The sequence below is a fragment of the Nycticebus coucang genome, chromosome 4, assembly GCF_027406575.1.
Source record: "Nycticebus coucang isolate mNycCou1 chromosome 4, mNycCou1.pri, whole genome shotgun sequence".
Taxonomy (NCBI): Eukaryota; Metazoa; Chordata; class Mammalia; order Primates; family Lorisidae; genus Nycticebus; species Nycticebus coucang.
In genome coordinates, this window is record NC_069783.1 from 90,060,639 (window position 1) to 90,083,887 (window position 23,249).

The 23,249-nt window shown below is 37.7% G+C and overlaps 1 protein-coding gene across 3 annotated transcripts in view; it reads left to right on the forward strand.

Moving 5' to 3' along the window:
• NPHP1 (nephrocystin 1) overlaps nt 1-23,249 on the forward strand; it is a 68,088-nt gene continuing 44,839 nt past the window's right edge. For all 3 annotated transcript variants that reach the window (XR_008379718.1, XM_053589879.1, XM_053589880.1), the window contains exons 1-6: nt 1-228; nt 3,682-3,755; nt 11,651-11,711; nt 12,770-12,894; nt 15,752-15,962; nt 17,381-17,482. Coding sequence is in view for 2 of the 3 variants with exons in the window: in XM_053589879.1 (XP_053445854.1) it covers nt 160-228; nt 3,682-3,755; nt 11,651-11,711; nt 12,770-12,894; nt 15,752-15,962; nt 17,381-17,482 (642 nt within the window). In the remaining variant the exon portion in view is untranslated. The remainder of the gene's footprint in view (nt 229-3,681; nt 3,756-11,650; nt 11,712-12,769; nt 12,895-15,751; nt 15,963-17,380; nt 17,483-23,249) is intronic.

Genomic DNA, 23,249 nt, shown 5'->3' on the forward strand with positions numbered 1-23,249 from the left:
ACCTGTGTGACGACTCGAAGTCACACCCATCCTCTCTTCGCGACAGACCTGGGGACTGTAGCGACTCCGAGGAGGGCGCGCAGCGATGGCGTCACCATCCGGCGCCGCCGCCTTGGTTTCCTTGGCGACCGGCGGTCGCTGGGTGCCGCGGCTGGGAAGATGCTGCCTAGGCGGCCTCGCGACCCGCTCCAGGCCCTGAGGCGCCGCAGTCAGGAGCTGAAGCAACAGGTACGGTCAGGCTGTGAGGTAGGGGCCTGGGCACAGCGAGGGGGCCTGGGCTCCCTGCGAGCGCCAGGCCGGGCGCAACTGCGTGCGCCGCGCTTTCTTCACCCCGACTCCACCCCGATCCTCGGAGCCCGCCCCCACCCTCCTACCTTCCCGAGTTGTACCGCTCGCCTACTCCTCCATATCCTAGGGCCAAACTTGATTCTAACCCTTCCTGCTCCCAGCCCCGGGTCGTGAAGACCAACTAACTCCCTCCACTCCTGGCCAACCTCCTGCCCTAACAAAAACTCCCTCAACTCACCTCATCTTTCAGTCTATAAACTTTTATCACCAACCGTTTCCAGCCCAACTCTGGGCCCAGCTCCTTCCCTCCACTTTCCAAGCCGCTTCCTTTGAGCCTTCTTCCGGTGGAGGCTGCTGTTGCTTCCAAGAACCCAAGTGAAGTAGTCTTATAATGTAAGAACATTAAGATCCCATAAATGAGCAGAGGACGTGAACTAAAGAGGAAATACAAGTAACTCATAAACATACGGAAAAAAAATAACTTCTGGGCAGCGCCTGTGGCTCAACGGAGTAGGGCGCCAGCCCCACATGCCGGAGGTGGCGGGTTCAAACCCAGCCCCAGCCAAAAACTGCAAAAAAAAAAAAAATAAATAACTTCAAAGATAAGTAATTGCACAGGGAATAAAAAATCACGACACTCAGTTTTTGAGCAGATCTGATGAAGCAAGCATTTGCATTCACTGATGAAGTGTATAAAGTGCCCATACAGTACAGGGTCTTCCAAAGTCACCCTGAAAGTTTCCATACATAGGGAAAATGGGAAATTGTAGCTAAATGTACTTTTAGTTACAAAGTATTCATTACAAAATTTTATGAAATATTTACAAAATGTTCTGTGCGTGTTGGCCACCTCTTTGTAAAGTTTTGTAATGAATATTTTGCAACTAAAAGTATATTTAGCTACAATTTCCCATTTTCCCTATGTATGGCAACTTTCGGGGTGACTTTTGGGACACTTTGTATTTCTGGAAAGCAGCATGACAGGCTGTAGCAAATATGCATGCTCTTACCCTGGATAATTACATTTCCAGGAATCTGCCTTTTGTAATAATTAGAAATCAGGGCAGAAATTTATGTATAAAAGTATTCATCAACATTACTTAAAATAGAACAAAATGGACACAATTTAATAATGGGAAATGGATAAATTATAATGGGATGTAATACTGTGAGAAAAATTCTATTAAAGAGATCTTAATGTTAGAGAAAATATTTGTGATAAAATGTCAACTTAGAAAAGGAATATAGGGCAGCGCTGGTAGCTCAGTGGGTAGGGCGCTAGCCACATACACCCAGGCTGATGGGTTGGAACCAGCTCTGGGCCAGCTAAACAACAATGACAACTGCAACAAAAAAATAGCCGGGCGTTGTGGTGGGCTCCTGTATGTAGTCCCAGCTCCTTGGGAGGCTGAAGCAAGAGAATCTCTTAAGCCCAAGAGTTTGAGGTTGCTGTGAGCTGTGATGCAATGGCACTCTACCCAGGGCGACAGCTTGAGCTCAGTCTCAAAAAAGAAAAAAGAAAAGAAAAGGAATATAAAATAGAATATATGCTATTTCCATATGTGTTTAAATATACAAAATACATAGAAAAATATAGAAGTCAGCATGCTAAAATGATATCTGTGTGGTAAAATTTGATTATTATGTTTTTCTTCATAATTTTATGTTAAAAATGTTTAATTCACTAAATGTATATTACTTTTAAAAATAAGAAAAAAGGACCATATACTATTACAACTGTAATTCCAGCACTTTAGGAGGTCAAGGCAGAAGATTGCTTGAGGCTGGAAATTTGAGCCTGGGCTGGACAATGTAGTGATTTATCTCATTTCTACAAAAAATAATAAAATTAGCTGGGCCTAGTAGTTGTGCGTGTAGTCCCAGCTACTAGTGAGGCTGAGGCAGAATAGCTTGAGCCCAGGAATGATCATGGGGAGATAGAACAAGACCTTGTCTCAAAAAAAAAAAAAAAAAAAAAAATTAAAAAAGAAAAAAGTAAATAGCAATTAAAAAGTTATTTTCTGAAGTTCTTATTTTACTAATTTTATATTTTATGTGATCTATTACAGAATCTTTTTACACAAAATTAAATTATTTTATGATCATTGGCAGATGAGAGATTTACAGATGCTCATATTTTGTCCAGTTTTTGACCTTTATTTTAACCTAATTTTAAATTTAGTGAGAAATTAGGAGAACCAAGAAAAGTTTTAAAAGTAAACTATAAAAATGATTATTAAAACACTGTGGCTCCTGCCTGAAATCTAGCACTCTAAGAGGCAGAGATGGGTGAATTGTGTAAGCTCAGGAGTTCGAGACCAGCCTGAGCAAGGGTGAGACCCCGACGCTACTAAAAGTAGAAAAGCTAGCCAGGGCAGAGTGGCAGGTGCCTGTAGTTCCAGCTACTTGGGAGACTGAGGTAGAAGGATCTCTTGAGCCCAAGAATTTGAAGTTGCTGTGAGCTGTAACACCATGGCACTCTACCCAAGGCAACAAAGTGAGACTCTGTCTCAACCTCACCCCCCAAAAAATCCAAAATAAAAACCAAAACACCTAAACTATTGCAAAGATTATTTAACCAGGAGGCTGAGGCAAGAGAATTGCTTAAGCCCAAGAGTTTGAGGTTGCTGTGAGCTGTGATGCCACAGCACTCTACGAAGGGTGACATAGTGAGACTGTCTCAAAAAAAAAAAAAGTAATAATAAGGAATAAATGAATGATACAACAATATGGGAGTATCTCAAAAATACGCTGTGTGTAAAGTTACATGAGAGTACATATTCTGTGTGCAACTATGATATGAATTTAAAAATACAAAAAAGATATGAAAACTTTAAAATGCAAAAAGAGTACATATTATATGAATACAATTGTATAAAAGTTCAAGAGCAAAAAACCTGACTTATGGTGGAAAAAATCAAAACAAATTTTATCTGGAAGTATGGGGTTGGGATTTACTGGAAAAGGCATGAGGAAGCATTTTAGGGTGATTGTAATTTTCTGTATCTTGGTAGGGATCTGAGTTACACAGGTATGTGCGTTTGTTAAAAATAAATGTACATTTCAGGATAGTGCATTTCTCTGTATGTAAATTTTATATTAAATGATTTACCCATAGTACATTAGGGAGAAATGTACTGATGACTGCAATTTACTTTGAAATGCATAAAAAGCAAGATGGATTGCTACATAATTCAAATAAGTATGGTAAGATGTTAATGGGAGAACTTAGATAGTGGGTGTATTGAATATTCAACTGTAAATATCTTTCAATTTTGATGTTTGTTTAAAAATATTCGTTAGAAAATATTGGAAAAAGAATTAAATGTTTTTTCCCTGACGTGATGTGGTATTTAACAATGTGATATTTTAAACTGTCTCTGTTTGTTGTAGGTTGACAGTTTGCTTTCTGAGGGCCAATTGAAAGGAGCTCTAGAACCCAATAAAAGGCGAGATATTTACCAAAGGTAAAATATGCTAAGTTATATAAGTTTCCTAGGAGCTACACGTATTGTTTGAGACTGGTGTTCTTTCTTTTTATTAATATAATTTCCAAGAAGACAATATAATACTGTAATGGGAAATAGTATTAAGGTAACATTGAGGCCGGGTGCGGTGGCTCATGTCTGTAATGCCAGCACTTAGGAGGCCGAGGTGGGTGGATTACCTGAGCTCACAGGTTCGAGACTGGTCTGAGCCAGAGCAAGATGTCATCTCTAAAATGAGCCAGGCCTTGTGGTGGGCACCTATAGTCCCAGCTACTTGGGAGGCTGAGGCAAAAGAATTGCTTCAGACCAGGAGTTTAAGGTTGCTGTGAGCTATGATGCCACAGCCCTCTACCGAGGGTGACAAAATTAAGACTCTGTTTCAAAAAAAAAAAAGTAACAATGAATTAAATTTTGTAAAATGTACTCAAAAATATTTCTTAGTTATCCTTATCTATCAGGTCTAGATAATGTAAAGGTCAGATTAAATGAGGAATTGTAAATGTTGAGGAGGAAGACAACTTACAGTCCTTTTGTACTCTATGTGCCAAGCATTGTGCTCTGTACTCTATAACCTTTTACTTAATTAATCTTCGCAGTAACACTGTGAAACACTTACTAAGACAGATGAGAAAAATTAAGTTTCACATAGTCAATAAGTCTAATATTACTGTAAGAAAAAGTGAAAGACAATACAAGTGTCTTAAGACAGCTAAGAAATGCAAAATCAGTCAAGTAGGGGAAGGCACTTAACTATAATCTCAAAGGGGGTATAGGCTTTGGACCTTTGGAATCATGTAGAACAATTATATAGTGACTAACTTGAATTTAGAAGGAACCAGTCTAGACACTCTAAATATGATAGTTGTTGTTGCGATGGCATCTATATAAACTGCTTAGTGTGAACATCATAGATTAGGCAGAATGACCCTACGTCCTTGGCTCAGATCCAGTGGTCTGATCACAATTATGTCTATAAACTATTGGCCCTTGCTTGTAATGGTGACTTTAACTTCCTTGAGATGACAATACTATTCTTTAGGTGGGTAAGAGTTTTTGTTTTTCCTTTATTTATGTGGAAATAAAGAGTTTATTGGGAGAGTTCAAAATTAAATAGACATGGGCTTGGCGCCATAGCACAGTGGTTATGGCATCAGCCACATACACCGAGGGTGGCGGATTTGAATCCGTCCCAGGCTAGCCAAACAACAATGACAACTTCAACAAAAAAATAGCCAGGCATTGTGGTGGGCTCCTGTAGTCCCAGCTACTTGGGAGGCTGAGTCAAGAGAATCGCTTAAGCCCAAGAGTTTGAGGTTGCTGTGAGTTGGACGCCACAGCACTCTACCAAGGGTGACATAGTGAGACTCTGTCTCCAAAAAAAAAAAAAGAAAAGAAATGAAAATTAAATAGACATGAACTAAATTTAATTGAACTATTAATACATTTAGGACATCATTAAGAATCTGTGTGTTTGAGATATTTGAAGAGTTTATAGCATTCAAAAGAACATGAGAGTTGTTCTATTAGTTTAAACAATTCATTAGAATTGTTCGGAAAAATTTTACTTAAGTCAGGCATTCAAAGTGCTTAAAAGCAAAATTGACTTTTAAATGACTTTTAAAATATCAAATGAGATTTAAGTTATAATTATTAGTAGGACTGTTTAAGAAATTTAGCTTAAGTTGGATTAATCAATGACTTTAATAAAGGTGAAAGTGATGGTACTTGCTTTACTGGATTTAAAAACAGAGTAAGATTTATGGAATAAATTTGAAGTCCCAGGGAAAACTAAGTTTTTAAGTTTTATTTTAGCAACTATTTTTAAGCCCAAGGAACCATAAGTAGTCTTCTCTGTGCCTAAAAAGGTGCCCTCACAGTCATTTAACAACTCATGTTGAGGCTGGGCATGGTGGCTCACTCCTGTAATCCTAGCATTCTGGGAGGCTGAGGCAGGTAGTCTGCTTGAGCTCACGAGATCAAGATGAACCTGAGGAAAAAAAAAAAAGTGAGATTCCCATCTCCACTAAAAATAGAAAAACAGGCAAGAGGATCACTTGAGCCAAAGTTGGAGGTTTCTGTGAGCTATGACACCACGGTACTCTACCCAGGGCAATAGCTTGAGACTGTGTCTCAAAAACAACAACAACAAAAACTCATATTGATATTTGCATGTCTGAAAATGTTGTGTCATCCTTTCATTTGATTATTAGCTGGTTATAGGACTCAAAATAATTTCTGCTTAAATTCTTGAAGACATTGTTCTATTTTCTTTGTAGGCAATGATGCTGATAAGTCTGATTATCATTTCTTTACTGTGCGTCATTGACCTGGTTTGGATTTTCTCTTTGGCCTTAGTGTTTTAAAAGGTCATCATGATATATTTAGGTGTATTTTTTTCTCTTCAACACTCAGTATGTCTTTCAGTTTGAAAACTTACGTCTCATGAGCTTTGGGAGGGTTTATTCTACAAAAGATAATTTCTTTTTTTTTTTTTTTTTAACAATGGGTATTTTTTTTCTTTTTTTTTTTTTTTTTATTGTTGGGGATTCATTGAGGGTACAATAAGCCAGTTACACTGATTGCAATTGTTAGGTAAAGTCCCCCTTGCAATCATGTCCTGCCCCCATAAAGTGTGACACACACTAAGGCCCCACCCCCCTCCCTCCATCCCTCTTTCTGCTTCCCCCCCCCCGCCATAACCTTAATTGTCATTAATTGTCCTCATATCAAGATTGAGTACATAGGATTCATGCTTCTCCATTCTTGTGATGCTTTACTAAGAATAATGTCTTCCACTTCCATCCAGGTTAATACAAAGGATGTAAAGTCTCCATTTTTTTTAATGGCTGAATAGTATTCCATGGTATACATATACCCTTCTTTTTGTTGTTTTCTTCCTGAAATATCTTTGAATCAGGTGTTGAACATCCTGGACTGTTCCTCTAGCTCTCTCTCTCTCTCTTTTTTTTTTTGAGATGGAGTCTCTCCCTTGTCCTCCTGACTAGAGTGCAGTGGCATCATTATAGCTCACTGAAACTTCAAACTCCTGGGCTCAACCAATCCTTCTCTCTCAGCCTCCTGGGTAGCTGGGACTACAGACATGCATCACCATGCCTCGCCAATTTTTTAAATTTTGATAGAGAGTCTTGTGAGTCTTTGGCTGGTCTTGTGAGTCTTTCTTTCTTTTTTTTTTGAGACAGAGTCTCACTCTGTCACCCTGGGTCGAGTGCCAGGACATCATAGCTCACAGCAACCTCAGTCTCCTGGGCTCAAGAGATCCTCTTGCTTCAGTCTTCCAAGTAGCTGGGACTACAGACATGCACCACTACACCTCATTAATCTTTCTATTTTTTAGTAGAAACAGGATCTCACTCCTGCTTAGGCTGGTCTCGAACTCCTGCGTTCAAGCAGTCCACCCACATCTGCCTCCCAGAGTGTTAGGATTACAGGCGTGAGCCACTATGCTCAGTCTGGGCTCAGATTCTTTTAATTAATTAATTTTTGGTTAGTCTTAAATTTTATCTTTCATGTTGCTGGTTTTCTTTATAATTTTTGATGGTCCTTGTTATCCATTTGTGGTTAAGAATGAGGAACTAGGTTGATTATCCTAGGAGCTTTCCTAAGTTCTTACATTATTATATGTATAGGTGTCTTTCCTCATCCCCTGAATGAGAATGGAATTCTTTATGTGTGGGCAGGGCTCAGTGTGGGCTGGGAACCAGCTTTTAGTCTTAGGAGCTTCTAATCTCAGAATGGGATGGATTTTAACCCCAGTGTACAGGAAACGTCTTCAGCCACCATGATTCTTTCCAGGTCATTAATTTTTTCTTAGAGAAGAATCCTCTGGTAAGGACAGAAAACAGAGAGTTAAGGTAAGAGAAAAAGGGGGCTAACTGTCAGATTTTTAAAAAAATCACAACAATTATTATAAAAGGGTCTTAACTAAATCTAAATGTAAATCAGTGTCTTTACTCTTCCTCCCATCTGCTGAAACATCTTGGTATCCACCATTAGTGACATGGATGATGGAAGAGAAGAGTCAGTAGCTCATCTGAGAAGGGTCACGTTCCTCCTCTGGTGATGGATAAAAGCAGTTTCTTTGTTAGCAGCAACCCTCCCTTATTGTCATGCAAGTCCTGCAGTGGGAGCCAACTGTGTTTTTTTTTCCAGTTTGCTCAAGTACAGTGACACATCCATTCCACCCGTGATAGATTGCTGCAGGAACGACTCCCTGTCCCTAAAAATTGTATTTCAATGTGTGTTGTAGAATCTTCTTCATGCCACCTTTGACTGGGTTTAAAGATTGACTTTCCTTAAAAGCCTAGAAAGTATTTTAAATTCCTAAATTGGAAGGGAGGAGAACTGGATTCTAGCTGTGTGAGTCTCTAGACAACTAGGTAATTTTGTAAAAGCAATTTGGTCACTGTATGGCTCTGTCTCCTCAGATACTTATTTTAAGGGCTTTAAAAATACATTTACTATATATATGCATTATATATATAGTACATCACATGTGAAGGTGTGGGAAATGAAACAAAAATAAAAAGTTGTTGCTGTTTCAGCTTATAAAAATGTAAAAGAGTGTCCAAACCAATCTTGGAAAATAGCCATATGTGACTGAACTGAAACTATCAAAACTGGCAGCTTCAAAGGAAGGAATGGACACTGCTAAGGAGCCCCATGATATGCCAAACAAAGACTTTGGATTTGCATACTGCCTTATCTAATACATCTCTGATATTATCTCACCTTAATACACTAAAATAACTATTTTATTATGCTACTTTATTTCCAAAAATCTGTTACACAGAAAAGACCTACAGAAATTCTACAAGAGGGTCTACGGTCTAGTAACTTCAACTGATTTGCTCCTGTGTTATACCCACTCAGTACTCCAACAAGACTAACCAAGAGACTTCACTAAGAAACTCACTTCCATCTAGAACTTTATGAAACATATGCTTCTCTTTCTTCTTTTTTGCTTCATAGACTGATAAGATCCTGACCAAGAACCACTTTATCCTCAAGTATGTAAGAGGTGGCCCAAAGTCCCAGTGACTGCTTCCTCGGTAATATAACTGGTCTGGCCACTGTGGAGTATCCATATATAAGAAAATATATGTACAATAAAGACAGAGGTCTTACAGGTAGCATGACACTCTGTAAAAAGAGAACAGAACTAGAAGGTCACCCTAATAAGGGAACCTCAGGACTAGATGTGGAAACATAAGTTGATTAAAATTGATCATAAGTGAGAAGAAATGTATGTGAAGATATCAACTAAGACATTAGTTTGCAATGAATAGCATGTTTTCCTTCTGTGATTTTTTATTATTTACTCTCTGATTCTTTATTATTTACCCTTTCCCATATTTTGCTTAACTTTTGAATATCTGAAAATTAGAAAACATATTAAAATATGAGTAAAAGTCTATAATGTGCCTAAAACAATGCCCAATGAACGGGGCCAGAGGGGATAGAGAAAGAATGATAAGGCATTATAAGTTATTTATAAATTAACTTTAAGCCATTTTGCAAAATCATGGCAAGCATTCTAGAACACATTTCTTTAGTTCCTTTTACTCTACATCTCTTTTAATGAATACTAAAATCTTAGTCATCTCCCCTTACTTTTGACTCTAACCAGTATTTAAAATCACTGTCTCAAGGCAATTACTGGTGCAATTTTATTCTAACAATTGCTATGACTTTTTACCTATTATAACTACATGTAGGCTACATCAGTGGGATGTAGTAAGGTGATTTATTACACAAGTATTTTTCCTTCCTCACACAGTATTCATAAAACAACATAAATACCATTTCATTGCCAAGGAACTTGAGTGATGATTTTCCCTATCTGCAAAGCTTATATTAAATAACCTGACTCATGTTATTTCTAAATTGTAAATGATAATTAGATTAACATTACATCTGTCATAGTATAAGTCATTCATTCTCTCATCTTTTTTCTCAGATCTGTAGCTGTTCTGTTACAGAAGAATGTGGTTCTAGCTTTTAACTATGCAGGAGAAATTAGTTGAAATCTCTTTCTGGATAGTCATCCCTCTTCTCAGTGTTCAGAGTTTATTACCTTTTAAAATGTTTTAATCATTTTTGTGGTATTTCAGGAGGCAGTGAAGATGAATATGTGCCTAGTTCTTATCCTGAACCAGAAGTCTTAAAATATCTGAACTGTTTCAGGGCTTCAGTGATTTTATAGATAAATAGGGGATAATTCTAATACATAATTTAAAAAAATTGTGTACTATATAAAAATAGCTTTCCACTCCTGCCCTTAAGTGAAATTTCTGAGTCTACACTTCAGTAAAGATTTCTTTTTTGGTCAAGTAACAAGACACCTGTGAAAATAAGTGGGTTATACTGTCAGTCTCATTTGGTAAGAGCCTGAAGCTAGGTTCTCCCAGGGTGGCTCAGTGGCTTCTGATATCCTCAAAGACCAGCCCTTGCTGTCATTCTGCTGTGCCATGCTTGGCTTGTGATGTCTCTTCTTACAGTTACAAAGTCCTTGGGCTTCAGTATCTAAGGGCAAAAAGGGAGGGAATCTTTTCATGCTTGGTAGGGGAGAATAAAATGGGAGGCAATCCTTAGCATTCTTTCTTATGTTTCCTTGGCTAGCCCTGGGCCCCGTGCCCATCTTAGCTGCAGTGGGGCTGAGAACAGAGATGCCAGTGGGAAGCCAGCAAAGAAAAAGGGTGGGAGAGGGACTTTTGCAGAGGCGGCTAGCAGGATCATCCTCAGTTTGGTTCTCTTTTTCTGCCCTCTTCAGAAAAGCTGTTATCCTCCATTTTTCTGCATATTTCATTTAACATTCATGACTCAAATGGTATAAAAAGTACTGACTTTTGTAGTTTATTGTTTGATAAGAAATTTTTTTTTTTTTTTTTTTTTGTAGAGACAGAGTCTCACTGTACCGCCCTCGGTAGAGTGCCGTGGCGTCACACAGCTCACAGCAACCTCTAACTCTTGGGCTTACGCGATTCTCTTGCCTCAGCCTCCCGAGCAGCTGGGACTACAGGCGCCCGCCACAACGCCCGGCTATTTTTTTATTGCAGTTTGGCCGGGGCTGGGTTTGAACCCGCTACCCTCGGTATATGGGGCCGGCGCCTTACTCACTGAGCCACAGGCGCCGCCCAGAAATTTTATTTGTTTAATGATCTCTCGTCATTAACTGTAGCCCATTTTTGTTGACTTTTTTACTTCTCATTTGGGTATTTAAGGCTTAAGCTAAATTACATGATTTGTCTATGGAATAACTAAAACATTGCACCTGCATGGACAAGCCAAGTTCAAAAGGGCAATGCTGTGGTGGGAAAACACCAGCTATGGAATCCTAAGCTGCCCTCATATTGTTACTCTACTGTTGGCTAGTTATGTGAACTTGGACGCTTTATAGAATTTTACTTTGAACTGGAGTGAAGGTTGTTACACTTAAATGGGGTGATGCTTATAAAATGCTTAACATTATGGTTGCCACACAATAATTTTAGCTATTATTATCAATGTCTCTGTAGCTAGTTCCTAGGTTTATGGAATTTTAGAGCTGGAGAAGCATTTTAAAGTCCAGTGTTCTTCCTTATTTTAGAGGAAACACGCCCAGAGGCACAGAAGATTTCTGAGCCTTAGTTATCATGTCTGTGTACTTTAGATCTTGGCTATGAAAATCATCTGTGCTAAAGAGTGGAGAAGCATTGACATGTGAATTTTTTTTAATATTGTCACTGGGATATTGACGTGCGATGGCTAATTGCCTTGCCTGCTCAAAAATTGTAAACTGGGAATGATTTCTAAAGTAGCTTTCTGGTTCTGACAATAGAAAAATCAATATATTTTCTTTCTTTTTGAAAATTTAGATGTATCCAGATAAAACAGGCAATAGATGAAAATAAAAATGCTCTTCAAAAATTAAGTAAAGTAAGTATTATGGTTAATCATATTAGAAAAATCTTTTTATACAAATATATTCATTAAGTGGGAATTAATTTAAGTTGGTAAGTTCCTGGGTTTGCCTTAATGACAAAGTCTACCTGCAATCAGTGCTGACTTCTCAAACAGGCTTGCGTCAGAGTCTGTGTGTCAGAGCAAAAATGCCAGGACTCCAAATACTGAAAAGTATTTGGTGAACTCTCCCACTCCATTGAGGACTCAGTCCTGGATGGAAGGAGCTATCTTTTATTTTTGCACTTTGTAAGTTTTATATTTTACAGTTTAGAATTGTTTTTAAATTCACTGTGGGAAAAGAATAATGTGGTCCTGAGGGTAAGTGGTAAAGAAACTTCTTATATCACACAGACAGGGCAGCTCTGATATCAATGACTGCAGAAATAAGAAGAAAGAGAATTTATCCTTGGCAATCCTTTCAGTATCTTTTTTTTTTTTTAAATGTCATGAGCCTTGCCCTAGGAGACCAGGGCCAAGATTCCGTTTAAAGTGGAAGACTCCTGGCAGCTCCCTGGCCGTTTATTAACCCCCTTCACTGCATCTTAGGACACTTGGTCCCTGAGCATCTCTTTTGAATTTCTCCAGTGACTCAAGACTTTTCAGCATAGTAGACCCTACGTTTGAAAACCTAATTATTCTTTTTTTACTAATGAGGAAACTGAGGCTCTCAGTGATGAAGCAACCTTATCTCTAGTGTCAGTAAGTGGCAGAAGATGCGTTTGGTGCCTTTGCCTCTAAAGCCAGTGTCTTATCAAAACCTGTCTCTTGCACTCTATGGAAAGTCTTCAAAACTTAGCAAGAAAACAAAACAAAAACCAAAAACAACTGAGATAATTTTATTTCTTTCTTGGTTTTCATTCCAGCTTAATAATCTTTATTTCTTTTATAAATTTTATTTATTTCCCTAAGGTAGGTATAATCTCACAATGATATTTACTTTGTCTTATAGCACTTATGGGAATTTTTGTTACTCTTTTAAATAGGAAAGTGAAAATAATTTTTCAATGAAATAGGTCTGTATTCTCTCATAGGCTGATGAAGTTGCACCTGTTGGAAACTATAATGAGAGAAAAGAAGAGGAGTATAATCTTTTGGATAAGCTTACCCTCCAGCTACAGGAACTTGCTATAGCCATAAATAGAGAAGAGATAACTAAGTAAGTTTCGTTCCTTCCTTCCTTCCATCTTTCCTTCCTTCCTTCCCTCTTTCCCTTCCTCCCTCCTTTTCTTTCTTTCTTCCTTCCTTTTTAAAAAGATACTATGTCACCAATAGTTTTTATGTTTCACTCAAAATAAGGGCATATAACAGTATAGATATAAAAAATGACTCTAATATTATAATCTGCCACCTTGTATCTATAATGTCTAATGTAAAATGTTCAATCCTAGACCAGGCACAGTGGCTCAGGCCTGTAATCCTAGCATTCTGGGAAGCCAAGTTGGGAGTATCACTCAAGCCCAGGAATCAAAATCAGCCTGAGTAAGAATGAGACTCCATTTATATTAAAAATAGAAAAATTGGCCTTGGGAAGCTGAGGCAGGAGGATTACTTAAATCCAGGAGTTTGAGGTTTCTGTGAGCTAGGCTGATGCCATGACACTCTATCCTGGGCAACAGAGCCAGACTTCATCTCAAAAAAAAGTATTCAATCCTATGAAAGATGTAAAGAAAAGTAATTTGTAGTTTCTGCTCTCAGGTACTTTATAATGTAGTTGGGGGAACAAAACAGAGATCTGAAAAGGTAAATGAACAACTGTTAGAAAATAAGGATGATTCCTTTATGTCAGTGGTGATGTGTAAAAGGAAAATGATTTAGATTGTCTGTTTGTATAGTTCCTCCTTTTATAAATATCCTTGAAAGATTTCAAGCAGAAACATGCATTATTTTTTCTGTTGGGGTGAATGCTAATAATACACAAAGAAAATTACAAAGAAGACTTGCAGATACAGAGTATCCCTTATCCAAAATGCATTTTAGAATATTTACATTATACTTACTGGTTGAGCACTCCTAATCTGAGAATCTGAAATTAGAAATGCTCCAATGAATGTTCCCTTTAAGAATCATGTTGACACTCAGAAAGTTTTAGATTTTGGAGTATTGTGGAGTATTTCAGATTTTTGATTTTCAAATCAGGTATGTTTAACCTATATGAATGCATCCAATTTGTGGGAAGCAAAAGAAAAAAGTCAATTATTTAGACTCTTCAAATTCTGTTCCTTAAATCTTATACTGTATTTAAAGGATGCTGAAGGATGTAGATGCAAGCATTCTGGAATATCCTCTGATTTCCAATACTGAGAATGACAGAATTGCTGGTATCAGACTTAATGTCTATCATAAATAACCATAAAGTCTGGACAGAATATCCAAAACAGCTGTTTGAAGGCACCGAATAGCAACTGAGCAGGGCTAATATTCTTGATAGAGGAAGACACATGCAGTAAGTCCTACATTCACCCAAACTTTCTCCCTGGGGATAATTTGTGGGCTAGGACATAGGATAGTGGATCCTAGGCTGGGAACAACAGTCTCACTAGACTGAGGACTCAGAGATCACACTTTGAAGTTGCTGAGCCCACTGGGACTTGTGGAGCATGGTGCCATAGAGAGAAGGAAGTAGTAGAGAGACAGCTCCAGAAATTTGAAGGGGATATGTAGGGCATGATTCTGGAAGGTGTAGCCAAAAGTGCCTGCTGAGAGCCCCATAGATTCTGGAGGTCTGCTGTCTCACATCTGTGATGCAGTCCTGGAAAAACATTGGAGTTTATACCTACTTAGAATAAAGACACCTTGGTGAATGCTTCAGGAATTTAGTGGGGATCGTAGAAGACCCATGCCCTAAGAGTAAAAAAAACACCCTAAGAATAACCGTGATCTAGGAATAATGACAAACCAAAGTAGATTTTTTCCAACAAAGCCTAAAGGAAGACCTGACCAGGAACAAAATAATTTAACTGTGTACCATTAAAAAAATCAAAACTTTTTAGAGGAAAGTAAAAGTATTCAAAGCCTCTAAATGTGTTCAGTAATATGTCCATCACAATGTCCTGTAATAAAAAAAATTATTAAAAATGGAGAAAAAGCCCAAGTGGGCTGGGTCACCTAGGCAAGATGGTGGACTACAGTGTGTAAGACCACATCGAGGTGTCTGACGATGAGGGTAAGGCACACCCCCACACTGACATGGCCAGCTTCTTCCACTGACAGCACCAGACCCAAGTGAAGCGCATGGAGCAGTTCCACAAGGAAAACGAAGAACTGGACGGGAGCTGCCTCGAGGGCAAGTGCGAGATGGGGCGAGAGGAGCTGGAGGCGGTCAAGGTCAGCAAGGTGAAGCTGGAAAGGCTACAGGGTGAAGCCCAGCAGCTGCAAAAAGAGGAGCAGAGCTGGGAGCAAAAGCTGGAGGAGATGCACAAGAAAGAGCACTTTTGTATTCACTGTGTCTGATATGGAGCCTGATAGACAGTGTCATTGTCATCATCTTAACTGACTTGTGGGAAACTTGGTATGGGGAGGCACTTTTCCAAACACTTTGCAAGCAGTAACTCTTCTTAATCCTATGACAACCTTAGGAGGAAGAGCCTATTATTATCTCCACTTTACCAAAGAGGAATGGAGAGCTTAAAAGAAACCTACGCAAAGTCACCCAATCAAGAGGGGATAGGACCAGAATTTAAACCCAGAGCCTGTGCTCTGAGCACTTGGTAATGCTGAAGCAGCATTTGCTGAACGGATGAGTTCAGGACCTGAATACAAGTCTCCTGGTCTCCAGTCCAGTGTAGGAGCTGCTGTCTCACATCTGTAATGCAGCTCCTCCTTCCTTCTTCACCGTTGGTCTCTCCACTTCTGTATTCCCAGCTAGGTGATAGAAGCTGTTAGTTGTACTTTCCCTTATTTCTTTTATTGCCAGCTCCATATATGGTATGGGACAGCTCTATAGATAAAATTATACTCAGTCTGTTCTTGTATGTTATTTTAAGTGATCCTAGTCATAGAAATGTTTTCTTTAGAGTTGAGGCCTTTTCTGAAAGAGAAGAATGTGACAATCCTGCTGAAGAAGAAGAAGAAAGTGAAAGTGGAGAAAGTGGTGTGGAGGAAGAAGATTCAGAAGAGGAAGAAGAAGACAAGCAGGAAAATGAATCTCACAAACAGGCAACAAGTAACAAATACATTGCGATTGGAGATTTTACTGCCCAGCAAGTTGGAGATCTCACATTTAAGGTACGTAGAATAAGACTGCAACCTAATCGGAGGATAAATGTGCGTACCTGACGGAATAAGAAAACTCTGCATGTACTACTGTATTACATATTCCTGAAATTAAACCTTTTAAGACTCAGTCTACTTAAATAAAATAAGTAATCATGATTTACAAGCAGTAATAATGTGATCTTCTGTTTTACAATTACCTCTTCTAAAGATTTTTTGAAAATAACTTTAATGTTAGTAATTCCTAATGTCAGGGTAATATTTTATAATTTCTTTTCGAATGTCTAGATATAAATTTATTCAGGTGAGTTAGGCAGTGTACATAGCCAGAGATAGGAGGAAATACTTTCTGCTGTTATGCACAAAATGTTTCTGTCGACTCAGAGGTGAAGGGGGCTTGCATCTGTGCTAGTTTGGCCTGGGCGTAAATAAATGGCAGCTGGGATGAAAGAACAAAGTTGTGGGGTCAGCACCTGTGGCTCAGTCAGTAGGACGCCAGCCCCATATACTGAGGGTGGCTGGTTTGAACCCCGCACCAGCCAAACTGCAACAAAAAAATAGCCGGGTGTTGTGGCCGGAGCCTGTAGTCCCAGCTACTTGGGACGCTGAGACAAGAGAATTGCCTAAGCCCAAGAGCTGGAGGCTGTTGTGAGCTGTGATGCTACAGCTCTCTACCAAGGGCAACAAAGTAAGACTTTGTCTCAAAAAAAAAAAAAAAAAGAAGAAGAAAGAACAAAGTTGTGGTTTTTAAAGGAATATGAAACTGTTCTTTCTCCTAGAGATATTAACCAAGAAATGTTAGTAAATATAACCAGTTATGTGGTTTAATTTATAGAATTTTTCAAATTCCCTGGAAAACACTATCAATATTAGACAATAATATGTATTTTAAGAAAATGTTTGCTTTTGAATGTCCTCAGCAGTGGAAATTATTTGTTCTTTAAAAATGGGTTATATTTTTATATTAACATAATTGAGTGTTATCCAAAATATACCTGGTGAGTTAGGTGAGTAACTAATTATATCCAGAAAATTCTGGTTTTGCTTCCAAAGAGTATTTAATAGAATTGATTTTCCTTGGGAATTAATATGCTGCTTCTCAAAAACATTTTCTAGAGAGATGAAAACATTCAAAAATATTGTATACAATAATTAAATTGCTAGAAGAATTATGGGTCCCTGAAAATGACTGTAAAAAATGATTTACATTGGAATATATGGTTCAAATGTAAGGTGACCAGAAAGAATGATTCATTATGGTCATATTTATGGTCACATAGGTTTAGAGGTAGGGAAGCTTTTGATAAAAATTAGGATAAATAATGGATTAAGAAAAGACTTTACCTTTTTCAGCATATATTTTGGAGGATTAGTAATGAAATATACTCATGATTATTTAAAAAAATTTTTTTACTGTGTTTTGCTTTAAGAAAGGGGAAATTCTGCTTATAATTGAAAAAAAACCTGATGGCTGGTGGATAGCTAAAGATGCCAAAGGAAATGAAGGTCTCATTCCCAGAACTTATCTGGAGGTTAGTTTTTGTTGTTTATGCTTTCCTTTTCTTTCAAAATATGTTTTTCATTATTTATATTTGTCAGATACTTTATTTTTTTATTTTTCTGTTAATTATTTTTAACATAAATTTTACTGTGTCTGTTTAAGGTATACAGCATGATGTTATGGGATGCTTATACACTGTAAAATCGTTAGTATAGTGAAGCAAGTTAACATAGTTGTCATCTCACATGGTGTTTTGTATGGCAAAAGCATCTAAACTCTACTCACTCAGAAGTCCTGAATGCAGTATAATATTACTAACTATAGTCCTCATGTTGTGCATTAGACTTCTAGACTTGTTCGTCCTGTGTATCTGCTGCTTTATCCTTTGACCTGCATCTCCTCATTTCTTCCCTTTTTCTCCCTAGCCCCTGGTAACCACTATTTCATTTTCTATCTCTGTATATTTGACTTTATTTTACATTCCCCATACAAGTGATGTTATGCAATATTTTTCTTTTTTTCTTCCTGTGTTTGATTTATTTCACTTAGTATGATGTCCTCCAGATTCGCCCATGCTATGGCAAATGGCAGGGTCTTCTTTTTTACAGCTGATAACATCCCATTGTATATACACATGCACACACACACATATAATATATATATATATATATATATATATATCTCCCATATTATTTATTCAAATACTTAGGTTGTTTTCTTTACATATTTTTGCTGTTGTGAATAATGCTGCAATGAACATGGGAATGCAGACATTTTTATGAGGTGGTAATGGTTTCATTTACTTCAGTTATATACCCAGAAGACGGATTTCTAGGTAACATGGTAGTTCTATCTTTAATTTATCTAGGAACTTTCTTTTTCGTTATTATTATTATTAAATCATAGCTGTGTACATTAAAGTGATCAGGGGGTACCATACACTAGTTTTATAAACAGTTCGACACATTTTCATCACACTGGTTAACATGGCCTCCCTGGCATTTTCTTAGTTATTGCGTTAAGACATTTATATTCTACATTTACTAAGTTTCACATGTACCCTTGTAAGATGCACCACAGGTATAATCCCACCAATCACCGTCCCTCCGTTCATCCTCCCCCCTCCCTCTCCTCCCTTTGCCCCTTCCCCCTATTCTTAGGATATAACTGGGTTATAGCTTTCATGTAAAAGCCATAACTTAGTTTCAGGTAGGGCTGAGTACATTGGATACTTTTTCTTCCATTATTGAGATACTTTACTAAGAAGAATATGTTCCAGCTCCATCCATGTAAACATGAGAGAGGTAAAGTCTCCATCTTTCTTTAAGGCTGCGTAATACTCCATGGTATACATATACCACAATTATTAATCCATTTGTGGATCGATGGGCACTTGGGCTTTTTCCATGACTTAGCAATTATGAATTGGGCTGTAGTAAACATTCTGGTACAAATATCTTTGTTATAATGTGTTTTTTTGTCTTCTGGGTATATATAGTAGAGGAATTATAGGATTGCATGGCAGAACTATTTTCAGATCTCTAAGTGTTCTCCAAACATCTTTTCAAAAGGAATGTATTAATTTGCATTTCCACCAGCAGTGTAGAAGTGATCCCTTTTCTCCACATCCATGCCAACATCTCTGGTCTTGGACTTTGTGATTTGGGCTAAGCTTACTGGAGTTAGATGGTATCTCAAGGTAGTTTTGATTTGCATTTCTCTGATGATTAAAGATGTTGAGCACTTTTTCATATGTCTGTAGGCCATGCGCCTGTCTTTTTCAGAGAAGTTTCTCTTCAGGTCCCTTGCCCAGCCTGCCAGGGATCACTTGTTCTTTTCTTGCTTATACATTTGAGTTCTCTGTGGATTCTGGTTATTAAACCTTTGTCAGAGACGTAATCTGCAAATATCTTCTCCCATTCTGAGAGCTGTCTGCTTGCTTTATTTACTGTGTTCTTGGCTGTGCAGAAGCTTTTTAGTTTGATCAGGTCCCAGTAGTGTATTTTTGAAGCTGCTTCAATTGCCTGGTGGGTCCTCTTCATGAAATACTCGCCCAGACCGATTTCTTCAAGGGTTTTCCCTGCACGCTCCTCTAGTATTTTTATAGTTTCATGTCTTAAGTTTAAATCTTTAATCCAGTGAGAGTCTATCTTAGTTAATGGTGAAAGGTGTGGGTCCAGTTTCAGTCTTCTGCAGGTTGCCAGCCAGTTCACCCAGCACCATTTGTTAAATAGGGAATCTTTTCCCCACTGAATGTTTTTAATTGTCTTGTCAAAGATCAAATAACGGTAAGTAGCTGGACTCATCTCTTGGTTCTCTATTCTGTTCTAGACACCTACTTCTCTGTTTTTGTGCCAGTACCATGCTGTTTTGATCACTATCAATTTATAGTATAGTCTGAGGTCAGGTAGCATGAATCCTCCTGCTTTGCTTTTATTTCTGAGTAATGTCTTGGCTATTTGAGGTTTTTTCTGATTCCATATAAAACGAAGTATTATTTTTTCAAGATCTTTAAAGTATGACAGTGGAGCTTTAATAGGGATTGCATTAAAATTGTATATTGCCTTGGGTAGTATGGACATTTTAACAATGTTGATTCTTCTCAGCCATGAGCATGGTATGTTTTTCCATTTGTTAACATTTTCAGCTATTTCTTTTCTTAGAGTTTCATAGTTCTCTTTATAGAGATCTTTCACGTCCTTTGTTAGGTATACTCCCAAATATTTCATCTTCTTTCGCACTACTGTAACGGAATAGTGTTCTTAACTGTTTTTCAGCTTGACTATTGTTGGTATATATTAAGGCTACCGACTTATGAATGTTGATTTTGTAACCTGAGATGCTGCTGTATTCTTAATCACTTCTAAGAGTTTTATAGTAGAATCCCTGGTGTTTTCCAGATATACAATCGTATCATCTCAGAAGAGTGAAAGTTTGATCTCTTCTGACCCTATATGGATACCCTTGATCGCCTTTTCTTCCCTAACTGTGATGGCTAAAACTTCCATTACAATGTTAAAGAGCAGTGGGGACAATGGGCAGCCTTGTCTGGTTCCTGATCTGAGTGGAAATGATTTCAATTTAACTCCATTCAATACGATATTGGCTGTGGGTTTGCTGTAAATGGCCTCTATCAGTTTAAGAAATGTCTCTTCTATACCAGTTTTCTTAAGTGTTCTGATCATGAAGGGGTAATGGATATTATCAAAAGCTTTTTCTGCATCAATTGAGAGAATCATATGGTCTTTGTTTTTTAATTTGTTTATGTGCTGAATTATACTTATAGATTTACGTATATTGAACCAGCCTTGAGACCCTGGGATAAAACTGACTTGGTCATGATGTATAATTTGTTTGATGTGTTGCTGGATTCTGTTTGTTAGGATCTTGTTGAATATTTTTGCATCTATATTCATTAGTGATATTGGTCTATAATTTTCTTTTCTTGTTGGGTCTTTGCCTGGTTTGGGGATCAGGGTGATGTTTGCTTCATAGAACATGTTGGGAAGTCTTCCTTCCTTTTCTACATTTGGAACAGGTTGAGTAATATAGGTACTAGTTCTTCTTTAAAGGTTTGGTAGAATTCTGACGTGAAGCCATCTGGTCCCGGGCTTTTCTTTTTAGGGAGAATTTGTATGGTTGATGCTATTTCCGAACTTGATATTGGCCTGTTCAACATTTCCACTTGATTCTGGTTAAGTCTTGGAAAGTGTCGTGCTTCCAAGTATTGGTCAGTTTCCTTCAGATTTTCGTATTTCTGAGAATAAAGTTTCTTGTAATATTCATTAAGGATTTTTTGAATTTCTGAGGAGTCTATTGTTATTTTGTCTTTGTCATTTCTGATTGACGAAATTAGAGATTTTACTCTTTTTTTTTTCTGATTAGGTAAGCCAAAGGTTTATCTCTTTTATTGACCTTTTCAAAAAACCAACTTTCGGATTTATTGATCTGTTGTATTATTCTTTTGTTTTCAATTTCATTTAATTCTGCTCTAATTTTGGTTCTTTTCTTCTACTGGGTTTGGGGTTGGAATGTTCTTCCTTTTCCAGTTGCGTGAGATGTCCCATTAAGTTGTTAACTTCCTCTCTTTCTATTCTCTTGAAGAAGGCTTGCAGTGCTATAAATTTCCCTCTTAGGACTGCCTTTGTGGTATTCCAGAGGTTCTGATAATTCGTGTCTTCATTGTCATTTTGTTCCAGAAAGTTGGCAATTTCCTTCTTAATCTCATCTCTGACCCAGCTATCATTCAACATAAGGTTATTTAACTTCCATGTTTTTGTATGAGTAGGCAGATTCCTATTGTTACTGAGTTCAACTTTTAGTCCATGGTGGTCCGACAAGAGGCAAGGAATAATTTCTATTCCTTTAAATTTACTGAGGTTAGACTCGTGACCTAAGTTGTGATCGATTTTGGAGTATATTCTGTGAGCTGATGAGAAGTATATGTATTCAATTTTGTTGGGATGAAATGTTCTGTAGATGTCTGCTAAATCCAAATGTTGGATGGTTAGGTTTAAATCTAAAATTTCTTTGCTCAGCTACTTATTGGAGGATCTATCCAATACTGCCAAAGGAGTGTTGAAATCTCTGACTATTATGGAGCTGGAGGAAATCAAGTTGCTCATGTCTGTTAGAATTTCTCTTATAGATTGAGGCACATTCTGGTTGGGTGCATAAATATTAATAATTGAAATCTCATCATATTGAGTATTACCCTTAACAAATATGAAGTGACCATTCTTATCCTTCCTTACTTTTGTTGGTTTAAAGCCTATTGTATCTGCAAATAAAATTGCAACACTTGCTTTTTTCTGATTACCATTTGACTGAAATATGGACGACCTTCCTTTTACCTTGAGTCTATATTTATCTTTTAAGGTAAGATGTGACTCTTGTATGCAGCAAATATCAGGCCTGAGTTTTTGTAGCCAGTCAGCTAACCTGTGCCTCTTTAGAGGAAGTTTAAGCCATTCATATTAATGGAGAATATTGATAAATCTGGTAAAATGTTGGGTACCAAGTTTTTCGAAAGTCCAGTGGACATTTTTAATCCTTTCATCATTGTGGAAGTTGGAGTTTTATCCAAAGTTTCTGAGTGAGTTTACTTTTGTGGTAGAGGATTGGGCTGGTCATTTTGGAGGATAGGTGTGAGAATATCCTGAAGAGCTGGTTTGGTTATGGCAAATTTCTTCAACATATGAATGTCATTAAAGTATTTAATTTCTCCATCATAGATGAAACTGGATACAGGATCCGGGGTTGAAAGTTATTTTTTTTAGGAGATTGAAAGTCAATAACCACCCTCTTCTGGCTTGAAAAGTTTCAGCAGAGAGATCTGCAGTCATTCTAATATTCTTCCCTTTGTAGGTAATGGATTTCTTACCATTAGAAAGTAAGAAAGTCTTACCAAAGTCTGGCTGCTTTCAGAATTTTCTACTTCATATTAACTTTAGTGAAGTTACTTATGGTATGCCTGAGGGATGTCTTATTTGTATTGAGTCATGCTGGGGTTCTGAATCTGTCTGCTATCTGAATTTCAGAATCTCTTGGCATGTCTGGAAAATTCTTTCATAATTTCATGGAGAAAGGCCTCTGTGCCTTGCGAGGCCACTTCATCACTTTCAGGGATTCCAATGAGGCGGATATTAGCCTTCTTTGAATTATCCCAGAGCTCTCTGAGAGAATGATCTGTTTTTGTTCTCTATTTCTCTTCCACTTTGAGAGTTTGGGAGCATTCAAGAGCTTTGTCTTCAATGTCAGAGATCCTTTCTTCCAATTACTTCACTCTATTACTGAGG